This window comes from Myotis brandtii, unplaced genomic scaffold (assembly GCF_000412655.1).
Source record: "Myotis brandtii unplaced genomic scaffold, ASM41265v1 scaffold1043, whole genome shotgun sequence".
Classification (NCBI taxonomy): Eukaryota; Metazoa; Chordata; class Mammalia; order Chiroptera; family Vespertilionidae; genus Myotis; species Myotis brandtii.
Window position 1 is genome coordinate 471666 of NW_005353510.1, and position 15659 is coordinate 487324.

The 15659-nt window shown below is 38.7% G+C and overlaps 2 protein-coding genes across 2 annotated transcripts in view; both read left to right on the forward strand.

Moving 5' to 3' along the window:
* Window positions 1-11281, forward strand: part of CCDC82 (coiled-coil domain containing 82) — a 34465-nt gene extending 23184 nt beyond the window's left edge. The window contains exons 7-8 of the mRNA XM_005856731.2: window positions 5091-5276; window positions 10215-11281. Coding sequence (XP_005856793.1) covers window positions 5091-5276; window positions 10215-10283 — 255 coding nt within the window. The 3' untranslated portion in view covers window positions 10284-11281. The remainder of the gene's footprint in view (window positions 1-5090; window positions 5277-10214) is intronic.
* Window positions 11282-14508: 3227 nt separating this feature from the next.
* Window positions 14509-15659, forward strand: part of MAML2 (mastermind-like transcriptional coactivator 2) — a 383522-nt gene continuing 382371 nt past the window's right edge. Inside the window, exon 1 of the mRNA XM_014538662.1 lies at window positions 14509-14569. Coding sequence (XP_014394148.1) covers window positions 14509-14569 — 61 coding nt within the window. The remainder of the gene's footprint in view (window positions 14570-15659) is intronic.

Consider the following 15659-nt stretch of genomic DNA (forward strand, 5'->3'; position numbering starts at 1 on the left):
TATTAAGATACAAAGATACTATTTATCTGAATTCTGCTAGGTTGGGTAATATGATTCCTCAGTATTACTGGGCAATAATTGACCAGATCCCTCCGAACAATCTGAGTGGCAAGAATCACTTAGAAAGTGTGTATTGAGGATAATGAATTCAGAATTCCATCTTTAGTGTTTTATTTCGCAAGTAACTATAAAAACACATTTCTTAACATAGTCATATGTAAATTTCCCCATCCTTTAAAACTGATTATGACTTTATGAGATAAGACATCTAGACTCTTAATAAAAGTGATTTAATACTTTAAGGTTCATTTTCTGTTGTATAGATAAAACTATTGCTATACAGTCCCTGTCTTTGCTGTCTACAGCTAATCTTGAAGGGGGTATGAATTAGAAAACCATTTCTGGAGTTCTGATAGCCTGTGAAGGAATAAGGACTCTATAAAATAGTTGATTCAAATACCTAAACAATAAGAGAGTTCATGAAATAAAAGCAAAGAACATTAATACACCAGTCACACAATGGAAAAATATAAAAGTTAAATATATTGGAAAATGATTATTCTCTATTTAAATGCATACAATTAAAACTACCTAAAGATGCCAGTCAGTAGCTCTCCAGTAGCAGAGTACTTCTAAGTCAAATGACAAAATGCAGTTCTCTCAAGGCTGCATTGAAACTAGCAATTTCATGGGAAGTAAGATTCCTAGACAAAGAAAGGATGTGCTATATCTTTTTAGATACTAGATAACAATATCTAGCCAGAGTTAAAGAGTTATACATATTTGGTGCCTGTAAGTTTATTCTTGGCAAATTAATTCAGTAAAAGCAAATAACATAATCATGAAGTTCATTGAAGATTATTTATAATTAAGAATGGGAAATAATCCCAATAAAATATTAGAGTAGTGATTTAATAAGCTAAGTACACCATTATTTTGTGATAGAACAAAATAATATTTTGAAGGTTATGAAATAATGCTAGGTTAAAGCAAAATAATAAGCAATGTATATACTACCTTGCATCTATGTAAAAATGTGTGTATGTTTGTATGTATGCTATGTGCAAACATTAAACTAGTTATTGTGTATATTAAGCTAGTGTGGTTGAAATTCTTTAATATTACATTTTTTTCAGTCATTTTTTTTACTTAAGACTAAGACTCACTTATTACAATTCTACTGAACTACAATGTCAATTCATGTATGGAAAGGAAAGGGAAAGAGGAAAAAAGGAAAGGAGGAAAAACAAACCTGTTTTTGATCAAAGGTATTAAAGAGACTGTGATCATCCCCATACCCACCCTCGGGTTATTTTGAAAAGGAATTCTCCATGTTGTGTTTCTGCTTATCGCTACATAAAATTGAGACTTCTTGGGGTTAGCTGGAATTCTCTTTTAAGGTGCAAATAATGCTTTAAAAGAATAATCTTAGTGAATTTGTTTAATGATAAAACTTTTCCTTTTAGCTAAGATTGGCTTCTTTGAAAGAAAGAATGCTTACATGGAAAGTAGACTTAATGGGAGGAGCAATGTTAGTTATAGCAGTCTTGGGTCCGATACTGAGATGAGAGGCCTTGGACCACCAGATGGTGGTGAAGTCAGAGGGCATAGATGAGAAGGAACTCACCTGCAGGAAAGAGAGATGTAAAATCTGAAAGGCAGTTGGGAGAACTGTCAACAATTAATTTTCAATTTTGCCCAGAGTCTGTCCAGATTCCTGAAGGTGCTTAAGATCTGATGGGGAGAGGCAGTAATTATGACAAAAAGCAATGAATAATGTATCCATACAAAAAAGGCCAAGAGGAAGTAGAGTCCCTTGACTCAGCCTATTGCACTAACTGTTGCCAGAGACCTAGTATCAGAAAGCAAACTCCTTTCCATCCGTCCTCTTCCTGAGCATCTTTTTGCTTTCTCCTCCGTACTTCCACAAGGAGCTGGCTCCTCCTATGTAAATAGAGCCTAGAGCAGTGATGGCGAACCTATGACACGCGTGTCAGAGGTGACACGCAAACTCATTTTTTTGGTTGATTTTTCTTTGTTAAATGGCATTTAAATATATAAAATAAATATCAAAAATATGTCTTTGTTTTACTATGGTTGCAAATATCAAAAAATTCCTATATGTGACACGGCACCAGAGTTAAGTTAGGGTTTTTCAAAATGCTGACAACACGCCGAGCTTGAAAGGTTCGCCATCACTGCCCTAGACTCAGTTTTCCTCAGATTTATCAGTTTATAGACTAGGCTAGCCTGCATATAATCATTTATGTCATTTTGCCTATCTGCTCTGACAACAGTCACAACAGTACTTATTTCTCTGTCTCTGGTAGGTTTTAATACTGTCTATCTTGGAATTCTGTCCTTAATGTCCAGAAACGCAGTTAGATAATTAAAAGTAGTGTCTGAATACATTTCTGGACATTTAAGGACATTATTCTAACAACATAGATTAGTTTTACTTGTTTTATATGCCAAGCCAGCTCAGCCAAGTGTTCACAAGCCTGAGTGAGGGCGGTGAAGGATGGAGAAATGACAGACAAAGAGAATAAGCTGGGTCTAGGTGGATCTTCCTGTGCCTGGCTGAGGTCACAGAGAGAGATCCAGAGGCAAGCTGAGCCTTTATTTTATAGCCAGAGGTAAGCAAGGTAGTGGTCACCATAGTTACAATGTTCTTGTGTGTTTCACTTGTTTTGGCAGCACTTGTTGCATCTCCCTCAGCCCATTAAGATAAGATCTAGGGAGCCTCATAAGCTCAAGCCTAATTATGCTAAGAGGACTGTGCCCTCTAAGCTGGGACTTGTTTGTGACTTTGCCAACAGGTCAGTCCGAGGCTTAACCCTATAGCCGCGCCTTACAGTTTTATACTTTATATAAATGGGATTCTACAGTGGACATTGCGTTGTACTGTATATATTACTTCATACAGTATAACAAGGTGAAAGTGCACTAAGATTAAGTACTACAGCTATTACTTACTGTTTTCTGTGAAGCCTTACTAGCAGTGGCTTAGCTCTTCCTTATAAAATGTGATCACATTTTAGAGAAAAAAAATAGAGTAGGAATATTCTAAAGGTAATTTTGGGCTTATTGACCGACATAAGTGTAAGTAGATGTTAGGAAAATAGGAATTAGAAATAGGAAGAAGTAAACTCTAATGTGTAATGTTTTCAATGGACACTTTTGTTAACATACAGGGGGAAAAAATTAAATAAGGATTTTTAAACACCTTTCCTTCTCTCTTGTCCAAACTTAAAAATTCTGTACAAATAAGTTCCTCTGCAGAATACAGTGTGGTGGAAATGAAAATCACATTATTATCCTAATGTATTTTATCCCAAACATCAATGAGAGGCTTCCCCAACACAGTCTACTTTGATGATAGAAATGGAGAGACACAGGGTACCCCTAGTGGCCACTGCAACTATGGTGGTATTTTTTTACTCAAAATGAGAGGTATTGTCAAGTAAATTTTTATAATTGATGGGACTGATTTAATGATAATGTTGAAATGGGAAAGATACTTAGAGTAAGCAAACAAATGTACGACACCTGATTACGGAATTTCTAATGATCTGAAAAACAAAAAGGTTTACACAGAATATGAACAGAAATCTGAACATTAGAAAAGCTTGTAAGCTGTCCCAAATACCATCTTCACAGGGTAATGCATCAAACCTGACAGTTGCCAATTATCATATTTAACTTTTAATTATTTTTGCCACTATACTCTCAGATTATTTACTGGACTCATCACCTCTGTGATCCCTTGCAATGTGGCTTCAGAAAAAGGGTGCAATGCTTTGTCAAATAGAATACAAGTTACATAGATCATTATTGTTACTATATCACTGTACTGAACCCTTGAAAGTATAACCCTTTAGTGAATTTATGCACAGAGTTAAATACATAAGTTAGCAAGGTTACTCCATGAAAATAAGGTTAATCATGTTAGAATGCCTGGAGCCCTTTCTGTTTCATGTCCTACAGTGAGTGAAATAATGTGGGTACAGTTATATTTAATTAGCCCAGTGCAGTGACACTTTCCTCATTTTAGCTATAGGTGTGGATAACAAAGTGTATATTCAGAATATTCTGAAAGGGAAATGTTTCTGTTGATTGATTTCACAAGAAGAGTATTATTAATTATAAAATCCTAGAAGCCCATTAAACATAAATATTAAAATCTTTGCAGTTTGCTAACAATAAAATCTATAATAATACAAGCATAATATGCTAATTAGACCACACGTCCTTCCAGACGACCTTCTGGACAAAGCCAGGGATGCAAGGGAAGCCCGGGTCCCCGGTGCCAGAGGGAAGCTGGTGCCAGCAGCTGGGGAAAGGAAGGCCTACTCTTGCACAAATTTTGTGCATCGGGCCTCTAATATTAATATAAACAGTTCAGACTAATTAATTAAAGACATAGATATGACTAAACAGTTATTTTTTACTCTACAAAATTTTTTAGAAGAAAGTGTTAAGTAAAAAACTGCCAGTACTTAGTACTGGTATGAGAGTTTGTTTTAATTTCACATGTTGCTTATAAACTAGATAATTATTGTAATCCAGGCATTCTAAACGCAGTAACTGTGTACGTACAGCAGCCTGCATGCTTTTCTTGATAGGTGTTCCTATCATCTATCTTACTAGCCGTTTTTCTCCTCCTTCCCAAATGCTTTTTTTTTAACGACTTAGTTTAAGCTTCACCTACTTGAGGACCCTTCTCCCCTCTAGATTGAGTTAATTGTCCTGCCTTTGTATCTTGATAGAATCTTGTGCTTAGTATTTGATAAATTGTTTTGTAATCATTTGTTTTACTCCCAAGCTCTCCTATAAGCTCTCCTAATACAGGTAGGGCATCTTTCACTTATGAATCTCCAGTGCTCAGCCCAATACTTGGAACATAGCAAGTGCGCAGTTTTTGTTAACTGGGTTATATAAATAAGTGAAGGTAAAAGAATCATTGTATAAACATTTAAAAAATGAATAATGCATTAGATTCTACTATTAAAATCTGAAAAGCAGAAAGTGTATATTCATTGCTATATTATTCACATCGTGTGTCAAATTATGTTTATTTCTTGATTTAGGAATATTTTATTGGCAGAATTTGTGCTAACCGTACCAGAGTTTATCACAATCTGAAACATTTTAAATTCAAGCTGTATCAAGAATGTTGCTCCATAGTAAATACAGAAAAACGTGAGGATGAAGACGTTAATGAAACAGTGGAAAGAATTCTCAATCAGTCAGAAGAAAATGGCTGGATTAAGGAGGTAAGGTGGATATAAAATAATCCTCCCATTCAGTAGATTCTAGACTAATTATGAGCAGCAAAGGGATTGCAATGATTAGAAGGCAGCGAAATTTAAAAGGGAATCTCTCCTTCTCTCCCTGTGTTTGCATTTTCTCTTTTTTCACCCATTTCTATCATGCTTACCATTGTCCTACCCTGAATAGGTAATGTTCTAAGGCAGTCATTCAGCTCGTCAGGTAACTTTTAATCAGCAATAACACTATCCCTCAATGGAGGCTTCCTGTCCTTTCACTTTTAAAGATGTGCCATTGCTGCCGTGCGTATGTATGTATATACATATATATATAAAGTCCCCTTGTTTTCTTTGCCACAGTACAGGACTCACCTCTGCTTGTCTGCTTCCTATTCTTTAGAAAAGTTCTTGTGACCTGAGAGTGAAGAAGCCCCTGGTGCGAATGTGAGGAAAGGATCCTGGCTGCCAGGTCTACTGCCGCCCACATCCTCTTCTTGAGGACATGGGACTTAGCAGTGAGCACTGCCCCTGAAGATTGAGGGGAATGCAGAGCTTTTAGGCCAGGGCACTGATTTTGTTCACCCCACATCCTGTTGATCACGAAATTTGGCACCAGGGATCCAGTGGAGGTTCTGAAGAGTGCACTGGATTCCTGGAGGTCTGCTGGCAGCTCTAAGCTCTGGTCTGCTCCCAGAGCTTCTAGACTTGTTTATGGTACACGCAAAGGATGCTCATAGGATTGAAATCTTTAAGACAGGTCTAGTCACATGAATGTGGAAGAGAGAACACATAGGAGATTTTCAGGCAGATCAGATCAACAGTATATTTAATCTTTAAAAAAAAAAAAGGCCTGACTTGAGATCCATTGCCGGAGTTATTTCTCTCGTAGGGGAATTTGTGAAAGAGGAAAAGGAAAAAGAAGAGAGCTCAGAGAACAAACTTATGAGCAAAAGGAAAAAGAGAACAAGAAAACAGGAACTTCTTAGGACGTGTGATGCTCCGCAGTCTCCAGGTCTGGAGAATGACATCAAGATGGGTTTCCCTTTTGACATATCCTCCTACTACAAACCACTGCCCAGGGAATCTCTTTGCCAGCTCCCCACATCTTGACACTTAAGTCTTGCTTCTCTCATTCGACTCTTTCCAGCTTTTTATCTTTTACGTTGCTTCTGCTTCTCTCACTCCCATTGCTTTCCTCCCTGTCTTCTGTTCTTTTTCAGTTTGCTGTAGGGAGGAACCACCTTTTATCCAGTAAGTCCTGTCTTCATTTTCCTAGATGACATTAAAGTCTTAAGTGCTTTTATTGATGCAGTTAAGTGTTGCCAGCCCTTCAGTGGAGTTGAAAGATCTATTGGGACAGCACATTTTTAAAGAATTGTGTACTAGGCGTCAAAAAAAAATCACTGTGCCTGTATCATATATACTATATAATTATATATTTGGGAAGAACAATAAAATTTTTGCAGAAAAAAACTAAAACTATTTTAAAATTAAATACCTTGGAGAAAGCTTAACAGGGTTTGTAACAACAGAAGGGACCTAGAATAAGAAAAAATATTCTTAGAAAAAGAAAGCTAAGTGTTATATTCTGCTTAAAGAATAATACTCAGTGTTGGGCATGGATGGAATTTCAAAATCATACACATTTAGAACAATGTGCACTTTTTTTCACATAAAATATCAAAGAGGCTCATTTTCTTTTTGAGATTCCCTTCAATTTTAAAAATATTTGTCCATAGACTATCTCCAAAGATTTCTCCTGGAAACTAAAGAAGTTCATAGCCAACATGAACCCATGTGCAGCTTTTTGTGCTGTGCTTAAAGTCCAAATTGACACGGTGCTCTGGCATTCTCAGCATCACTCTGCCCGCTCCTCAGTATCTGTGTGTGTTTAGAGTGATGATGCCTCCTCCTCTGGCCACAGTTGCAGTGCCAGGGCTCAGTGCTCCTTGAGTGGTTATATAGTTGTGGCTCTTTATGCTCTTGCCTCCCAATTATTATGTCAGCCCCTTTACCTTACACAAACTATTTATTCCTGTCACCCCTCCCCTCTTTGCTCTTTCATCAGCTCAGGATATCTCAGCATTTCTTCCTCAAAACCTGCCACCTAGACTGACTTTCTTCTTCTTGTTTTTCCTTCTAACAGTTGAACTAGGAAGATCTACTTTTAACCTAATTACATTAAAGATTAGGAGCAACTTGAGTGTAAAAAAATGATTAAGTTGCCCAGCTGGTGTAGCTCAGTGGTTGAGCATTGATCTATAAACCAGAAGGTCATGGTTTGATTCTCAATCAGGGCACATGCCTGGTTGCTGGCTTGATCCCCGGTGCGGTGCATGCAGGAGGCAGCCGATCAATGATTCTCTCTCATCATTGATGTTTCTCTCTCTCTCTCTCTCTCTCTCTCTCTCTCTCTCTCTCTCTCTCCCCCCCTTCCCTCCCCTTCCTTTATGAAATCAATAAAAGTATATTTTAAAAAGAGAACAAATGATAAAATTATAATAAAACCAAAATATGTAATAAATATAATAGAAATATATGTCTCATTCTAAATTTGAGTGGAAGAACATACTATCATATGCTGTTGGCAAAATTCTAACAAATTTTTTTTGTTATGATGAAAGTGCATATGATGATGGGGTTTCCAGGGAAGTTGAATATAGTTGGGGTGGGGTGGTGACCACTTGAACACCAGAAAGTGAAGAAAATATGTCAATACAAGTATCAAGTTTCCATTTTACAGATGTATTTTAAGTAAATTTCAAACGTATTGCATAAATATTGTTACATAAATAAGAATTTTTAAATTACGATTGGGTATCCTGCCCCTTCCCAAAACTCTTCTCACTTGTTCTCTTTCTTTATCCCTTTTTCACTTGAAAAGATTTTTTGTCTTCTCCTTAAACTGATGCTTCTCAAAACATGGCCCCAAACTACCTGTCAGAATCACCTAGAAGTTGGTGAAAAATCTGTGGTCCCTTGCTTCACTGCAGACCTATTAAATGTGAAGCCTTTGGGGACGTTAAAACCCAGTGGTTAACAAATTAGGTGATTCTTAGCAAATTAAAAATTGAGGGCCCCTGCTTAAAAGTAAATGCTGCACTAGGTTCCCCCATTTCTTTTTTTGGTCAAACTGCTACTTCTTAGATGACACCAAACTTCCTTTTATGTTCTGAACTCTTCCTCATGCTTCTATTCCCATAATTCCATTAGTTTTCATCAGTAGGTCCATCTGGCACTGTAAGGGCTTGGCATAATAAGACCAAAACTCCAAATTTTTAACAAAAATATAATAGTAGAGAGATGCCTTCTCTCTGAGTTTCACTTTCCCTTTTTTTCCCCTTTTTTTCACACTGAAGCTGCACCCTGCCCCCCCACCCCCGTAAATCTCAGAAATAGCATACTATAATGGTTAAAAGCATGGATTTAAATATTTTCTAGCAGTAGAATTTGGGAGCAAATTTCTTCACTTCTGTAAGCCTACATTTTCTCTTCAGTAAAATAGGAACTAAATAATAATAATTAGAGCTTTGATTATGGAGATTAAATAAATAACACATGGTAAGCATTTAGTATAGGACCTAGGAATTAGTAAGTGGTCAATGAATGTTAGCTAGTATTGGTAATAAAAGCAAGGAGAGGCTTTCCTTCCTTAGTATAGCTCAGATAAACTATAACTTTCTAAAATATAATAAATAAGAAAAAATATAACAATAATATGAAAAGCATAAAACCAGTCAAATATTTAAAGTATAGGCTTCTAATCCTAGAGAACTTTACTTATATCTAATAGAACCTGTCTGGGTACGAGGTGAAGAGAATCCCTACGTAGTCCGTAGGTTATTTCTGCTGTTCTTCTTTTCGAGTCAGAGATCTTTGTGGGTAGGTGGAAGGTTCCATGCCCCTATCTGGAACCTTCCATTTACTACAAAAGTCAGGGTCATCACCTCACTTGGAGAAGAATCAAAGTTCATAAGTAGAGTTAAGAAACCATTAGTCAGTTAATCTCCCAACTGAGGTAAGCACTGGGAACTCTATCACCTTGAAATCTCCAAATCATTCTGACTCCTCTCTCTCTCATTCGAACCTTATCTTTACTCTCCTTCTTCATTGCTGTCACTCAGATTTGGGCCCTTATTACTTAAATTGTTGCAGTAGACTACTTGCCAAACTCTTCTAGAATGGATGTTTTACCTTAAAAAAAATGTACCTTGGACCATGTCAATCTTCTGCCTTAACACCTTTAATAACTTTCCATGGCCTGTCATACTAGTGCTGAACTCCTTAACCTAGCGTTTCATACTTTTTATTTCCTGACCTCAACCTCTTTGGTTCAGTCTTATCTCTCTCGATTCCTCTAAAAAAACCTGATCATAGTAAAAACCCATACTTCGTCTTGTCACTGTTGTCTCCTAATGAACTCTCCCCACCAAACCTCTGCTACCAAATGGTTTTTCCCAGGACAGCTTCGATGCCATTCTTTCTGGTCACCTCAACTAACCATGCTCCCTCTTCTGAAGACTCAGAACAGTGTCTATCTGCTTTATGGCATTTGTTATTGGTTGTCATTGGTCTATTGCTACTGAACTCTATTCTCATTAGGGGTAGGAATAGCAATATTTTTGTACCTAGATCGTCATTAGCAGAGGATTTGATATATGTTATGCATTCAACAAATTTTTGAATAAATTATTGAAGTTGTTACACTTCTACAATAAATATATTAAAAATACATAGTTTGCAAGAAAGTTACGAAATTAATAATAATGCTTTATGTGAGTTAGAAATTTAAAATTTAAATTTTTGTCCCTTTTTATATTAAAATATTTTTATTCATGATTACCATGAAATGAAATTGTTCCTGTTCCTGTTTGTAGATTGAAAAGGCCTAGCTTACCTCCATTCCTTTAAGTAAAATAACTAGTTTTTTTATTGTATACACAGAAATATGATCTACTTCAAAGATATCTCGATGATGCGGATTACTTTCAAGATGAGAAGTTTGCAATGTAACACTTTTTCTTCAGAGATTTTATGAATTCCTGTAGATGTGAAGATCATGAATGTCTACTTCAAAGATATCTCGATAATGCGGATTACTTTCAAGATGAGAAGTTTGCAGTGTAACACCTTTTCTTCAGAGAAGATTTTATGAATTCCTATAGATGTGAAGATCATGAATATTGTTTCTCTGTATCATGTGACGTATTTGTATATTTTCTGTATATCTTCATGGCAAATTATCTTGTTTAAAACATGTTCATCTTAATTTCCATGAAGTGGTACTCTACAGTCTAATAAACTTTTATCTGCTATACATAGAAAACATAGGCCTAATCACTTTTAAATGTATTTTGAAGTTAATAACAATATCTTTATAACAGATGATTATCAATCAAGTGAATAAATGTTCATGTCCTGTCAACTTAATAGAAAAATACTGTATTTTTAAAATGTACTTAGACCAACATCAACATGTATGTATTGCTAACTAATATCGACATGTATATATTGCTGACAGACATTAACATGTATGTATTGCTGAATCCCTGCCCAGATGTGTTTGTTATCCTATTTTCACTAATTTATTTTTTACTGCTATCATGTAAATCAGTTGGCCATGGAATAGACCTCAGTGTTTCATTCAGTTCAATGCCCTTGCCTCAGAATCAGACTATAGTAATTTTTTCTTTTTCTAAAGTTTCCCTTAGAAATAAATTTCAGGCCTCCAGAGTTTTAATCCTCATATTCAGTAATCATTTAATAATATGTATTTTCATGCTTCGTAATGTTTTCCTTTTTTCTTTTCAATTTTGTCTATGTGTTAATAATTAAGATGTATTTTATTGCTTTTTAACAATAATTTTATAATATAACTATTTCTGTTAGGATCAGAAGTTCTCAGAGAGATAGATTCAGCCAAATATATTTTAAAAGTATACTTTGGCATCTGCATTGCTTTGCACATCTAAATGTTTCCATAATTTAATAAAAGTAAAATGGTTTCAGAGAACAAATGGACTGTCTATCTGTTTCTTTAATTCCTAAAAGTGATGTTCCAGCAAGTTCTATTTTACTGTAATTTTAGATACTTGTTTCTTCAAATGTTCGTTGAACCTGGCTTCATTATGTGGTTCATTTCATGGACTTCAATGTAGCTGCATACATAAAATGCTACATGTTATTTAGTCCTTTCATCAAGATTACTTAATATTTTCTGCAATTTTTTGAAATTATTCCTATTATTGTAAACAAAACAGGTAGCAAAAGCTCACAAAGTGGTGAAAATACCAATGCTGATGTCTCATGTGAGGAGTCCAGACCTTATTGCTGATGTGTGAGGTCATTGCAAATGAGCAAGCTTCTTCGGTAGGTGTTTGGAGAGAGAATACAAGAGGCTTTTAGTGCATGATACAGCCAACATGACAAAGATGACAGGCTGTTAGGAAATAAGAATTAGTATAGATTAGGGAGCCAAAAGCAAGAATCTATAGAAAACCAGAAATTTTGAAAAATAGAATGAATTTTTATAGGTATTATGACATACTATATTATTTTTATCATCATCATTGATATCATTCTTCAATATAACACTAAAAAGAAATAGTTTGTAAACTTAAAAATCTCACATGCCTGTGAACTTTTCAGATTTGGGCATTTATTACTATAGTGTTAGATGCTTTAGTGTTAGGTAGCTATGGATAGTGGAGATGATGAGAAAGACAGAATGGACGAAAGGGAAGTAATGCTTGAAAGAATGTATAAGGTTATTCAGAAGCTTTAGGGTTATAAGCAGGGAAAGCACTATAAAAAAGGGAAAATATTTATTTTATGGGGAGTTGGATGTAATTGACCAATTTTGTCTGCTCTCATATTCAGATGAGTAGTTCCATTCACTACTCATTTCTTGGCGGTATTATAGGACTTGCTTAGACTCCAGCATGTTGATTGAGGTGTAATTGCAGCCCTTGAGCTATTTTTGGGGATAGTCTGGCTTCCCTATAACTCTTTTCGCACTTGATATTGAAGCAGTAAGCCCAGTGGTTAAGAAAGCGTAAGTTGAACTCAGTCTTGAGTTCAAGTCTAGTCTGTTTTTCCCCAGTTACATGTACTGGAACAAGTAGTTTAATTCCGATGAGCCTCAGTTTCTTCGTTTATAAATGGGGTGAATAATACCTATCTTTCTGAATTGTTTGTGTATTAAGGGAGATATATGCTAAGCCCTGTGCCTGAAACAGTGATTGTAAATAAATAGTACCAGATGTGGATGATAATGATGTCAGCTTGAAATTAAATGGTTGTAAAGGTAAATGTGTGCAAAGACACCCTACAGAATGTCCTACACCACTGGAGTAGAGAATGAAAATGTGTTAAACTCTTGCTTGAGAAGTTTTTAAGATGTCCCTGTATAGCATGGAAACCAAAGTTGACATCATGTAGGAATAGTGGACTTGACCAAGGATTTGTGTTATTAATCAAAACCCATGCTACTGCACGCTAGAGTGAAGAGTAAGTGTTAAATTTAAATATTACATGTTTTTTTCATTTATCATGTATAGTTGTTGAATACAAAGTACCCATAGTACCAGAAGAGAGAATTTCTAATGAATAGAACTTTTTAAAAATCAAATATAAAATGATCAAAACTCCTTCACTTTTTATCAAGACCTCCTGAGAGAGTTCTCCATTCAAATTTGCATACCAACCAAGATAGAGTTCTGCCTTTCTCCACAGAGCGGTGAGGAACTTAGCCTGTGAAGGACAGAGAGAAGTATGTTCCAGGGAAAAGTATAAAAGTTATATTCCATCAGAGTGTACTTGTCCTCAATTCCAAACATTGCCAGATTTGTGGAAATAAAACGGTCTAAAGTAGGCCAGCTTATCTGGAACTAACTTGTAAATAAATTGCCTTTAAATGTTGGCATTGATTTTACCCACTCATTTCTATGCACGTCTCAGTCTGAAGCAGGACCATGTTACTGTGATGCCAGAGTTGGTGTAAATAAAGCACCATTGCTTGAGGCTTGAAATCCAATGACTTCCAATGACACAGAGTAATTATGGCCCCCACCATGCCAATATTGTGTTCACTTTAACTTGTCGTCCATAGCTAGTAACGACGAGCAGAATTCAATGTATAGTTTGGGATCCTAAAGGTAGGATCACCTGAAGATGAGGGGACATTAGTCTGTGTGAGAGACCTGTTTGGCTTGCGTCCTTCAACTTCTTGAAACTCACCTGCTACAACACATTGATTTCCCTCCTGACATATGTAAACCAGATAGCCATGCATTGGTGTCCTTGGCACGCTTGTATTTTCAAGGAAAATCTTTCTTTTTTCTTTTCCAGAACGAGTATTGGTAATTTCATCCTAAAATATTTTGTTGGTCTATTGGTTTGCTTGTGATCACCCGAGGCCAGAGGCACACAGGAAGGTAGACAAGATACCTGCCTGCCTGTAGGAGCTGTGGGTGTGATTTCCTCCTCTCCACCCCGCTCTCCCCACCCACCCCCAAGCCCCGCAAGCATGCAGTCACACAGTGCTCACCCCGCTCTCCCTGGGTGCTCAGGGGTGTCATTGACAACATATTGAAAAATGAAAATGATATCTCAGGGGTGGCATAAGGTAGGTCCGAGAGGGAAAATACATCCCCTGGCCGGGGATTTCTTAAACATTTACAGCTGATGAGGTAGTTGTGCAGAGGTTAGGGAATTTCCCGGGCCTTACCCCTCTGCCCAGGCTGGGGCTGGGGCTGGGGCTGTGGCTGAGCTGAGGCTGAGGCTGAACTGAGCTGAGCGCGGAGACGCGCAGGCCTGGGATTTACCTCTTCAGCCACTGGGAGGCCCTCTGCGCCCCCTTTCCCCGGAGCCCGGCGGCAATTACTCACTCGTGCAGTGGCACCAGCCTTCCACCAGGGAGCCCCGGATTCGCTCTCCCGCCCGCCTCTCCGCCCCCCTCCGTCCCCCCATCTGCAGCTTGCTGGCTCTCTCTCTCTCTCCCTCTCTGTCTCACTCTCTTTCTCTCCCTCTGCTATCGGAGCACAATGAAAGCCTGTGTATCGCCGTGACTCAGGGCAGCGGAGCCAGTGTCAGCCAAGCGGCCAACAACAGACGGGAAAGAGAAAGGAAAATACAAGCTACTTTTTTTTCTTCTTCCACCGATCAAGCGGAGCAATACCCGAGCGAGAAGAAGCACATTGCTTATTGCGAGTCCAGACCCTCAGATCCGCTGGCCGGGATGGAATGTACAAAAGTGGGCAGCGAAGTGGCCGGACCCGACTCGGTGCGATTTGCTGGAAGTTTGTAAGTTGGACCCTCGTTTGTAAATTACTCTCGCAAGAGTTTGTCTGTCCGGATCCTGTGTTAGAATAGAGCCGGGGGCGAGGAACAGAAGCGTACGCGGGGCGAGGGGGGGAGAATGTGTTGAAGGATCTCAGGGGCCGGGACTTCAGACCGCTCGCTCTCCGGTGAGGCTAGGAAACCTAGAGGCATGAGGGCTGCGCCGGGGACCGGATCCGCCGGACAGAACAGCATGGTCTGAAAGTCCAGGGACTGACACTGCGAACCATTGAGAAGCCGGCTCCCTCCTTTGGGAGAAGACACCCCACTGTCCCCCAAAGAGGAGAACACACCGGGGCAAGGGGAAGGGAGGAGGAATGAAAAGCCAAAAGACAGAAGTCTCTCTGGATGTTTGTGCGGTTTGAACATTGACTTCAGAAACCTCCTGAAACAGCACTTTTTTCTTTTTTTAAACCGGAGGAAAAGTGAAGGCTGAGGGTTGCCCAGATGGTGGTCGAAATGCGTTTCTCTGCAGAAACATCCCCTTAACGAATTTGCGGCAACAACTAGGTGAGGGGCAGCCGGGCTCTGGATTCATACCCCTCTCGGTCCCCTCCGCTGCCTCTTCCTGCCTCTGGCCGGGCAATCCCTCAGTTCTTGCTCTATAACCCCCGGTGGTGCGGTGACCAAGTACTTAGGGGCTCTTGTCCGCTTGGTGCGGGGGGACCCCACCGACGCCGTCCAACTTGTGCAGAGCTGTCAAATGCCATCAGAGTAAGTCGATCGGGGTTCCTCTCCCACTCATCCTCCGCCACCACCGGCTTCTTCTTTCCTGCTCCTCGTCCTCTTTTTACCAACGCCCCTCCCCCACCCCTTCTCCACTGCTCCCCCCCAAAACCTCGGAAGACCTCTATTCATGTGGCCCTGAGCACTGAGCCCACATTGTCAAGAACAGACTCGCCTGCACTAGCCAGCGGCCGCCCCCTTCCACCCCACCATCCCAGAGGCAGCAATTATTGTGTCCACGAAGATGGGGGACACAGCGCCCCCGCAGGCCCCCACAGGAGGGCTAGGGGCGGCCCCCGGGGCGGGCCTCCTGGGAGGGGGCTC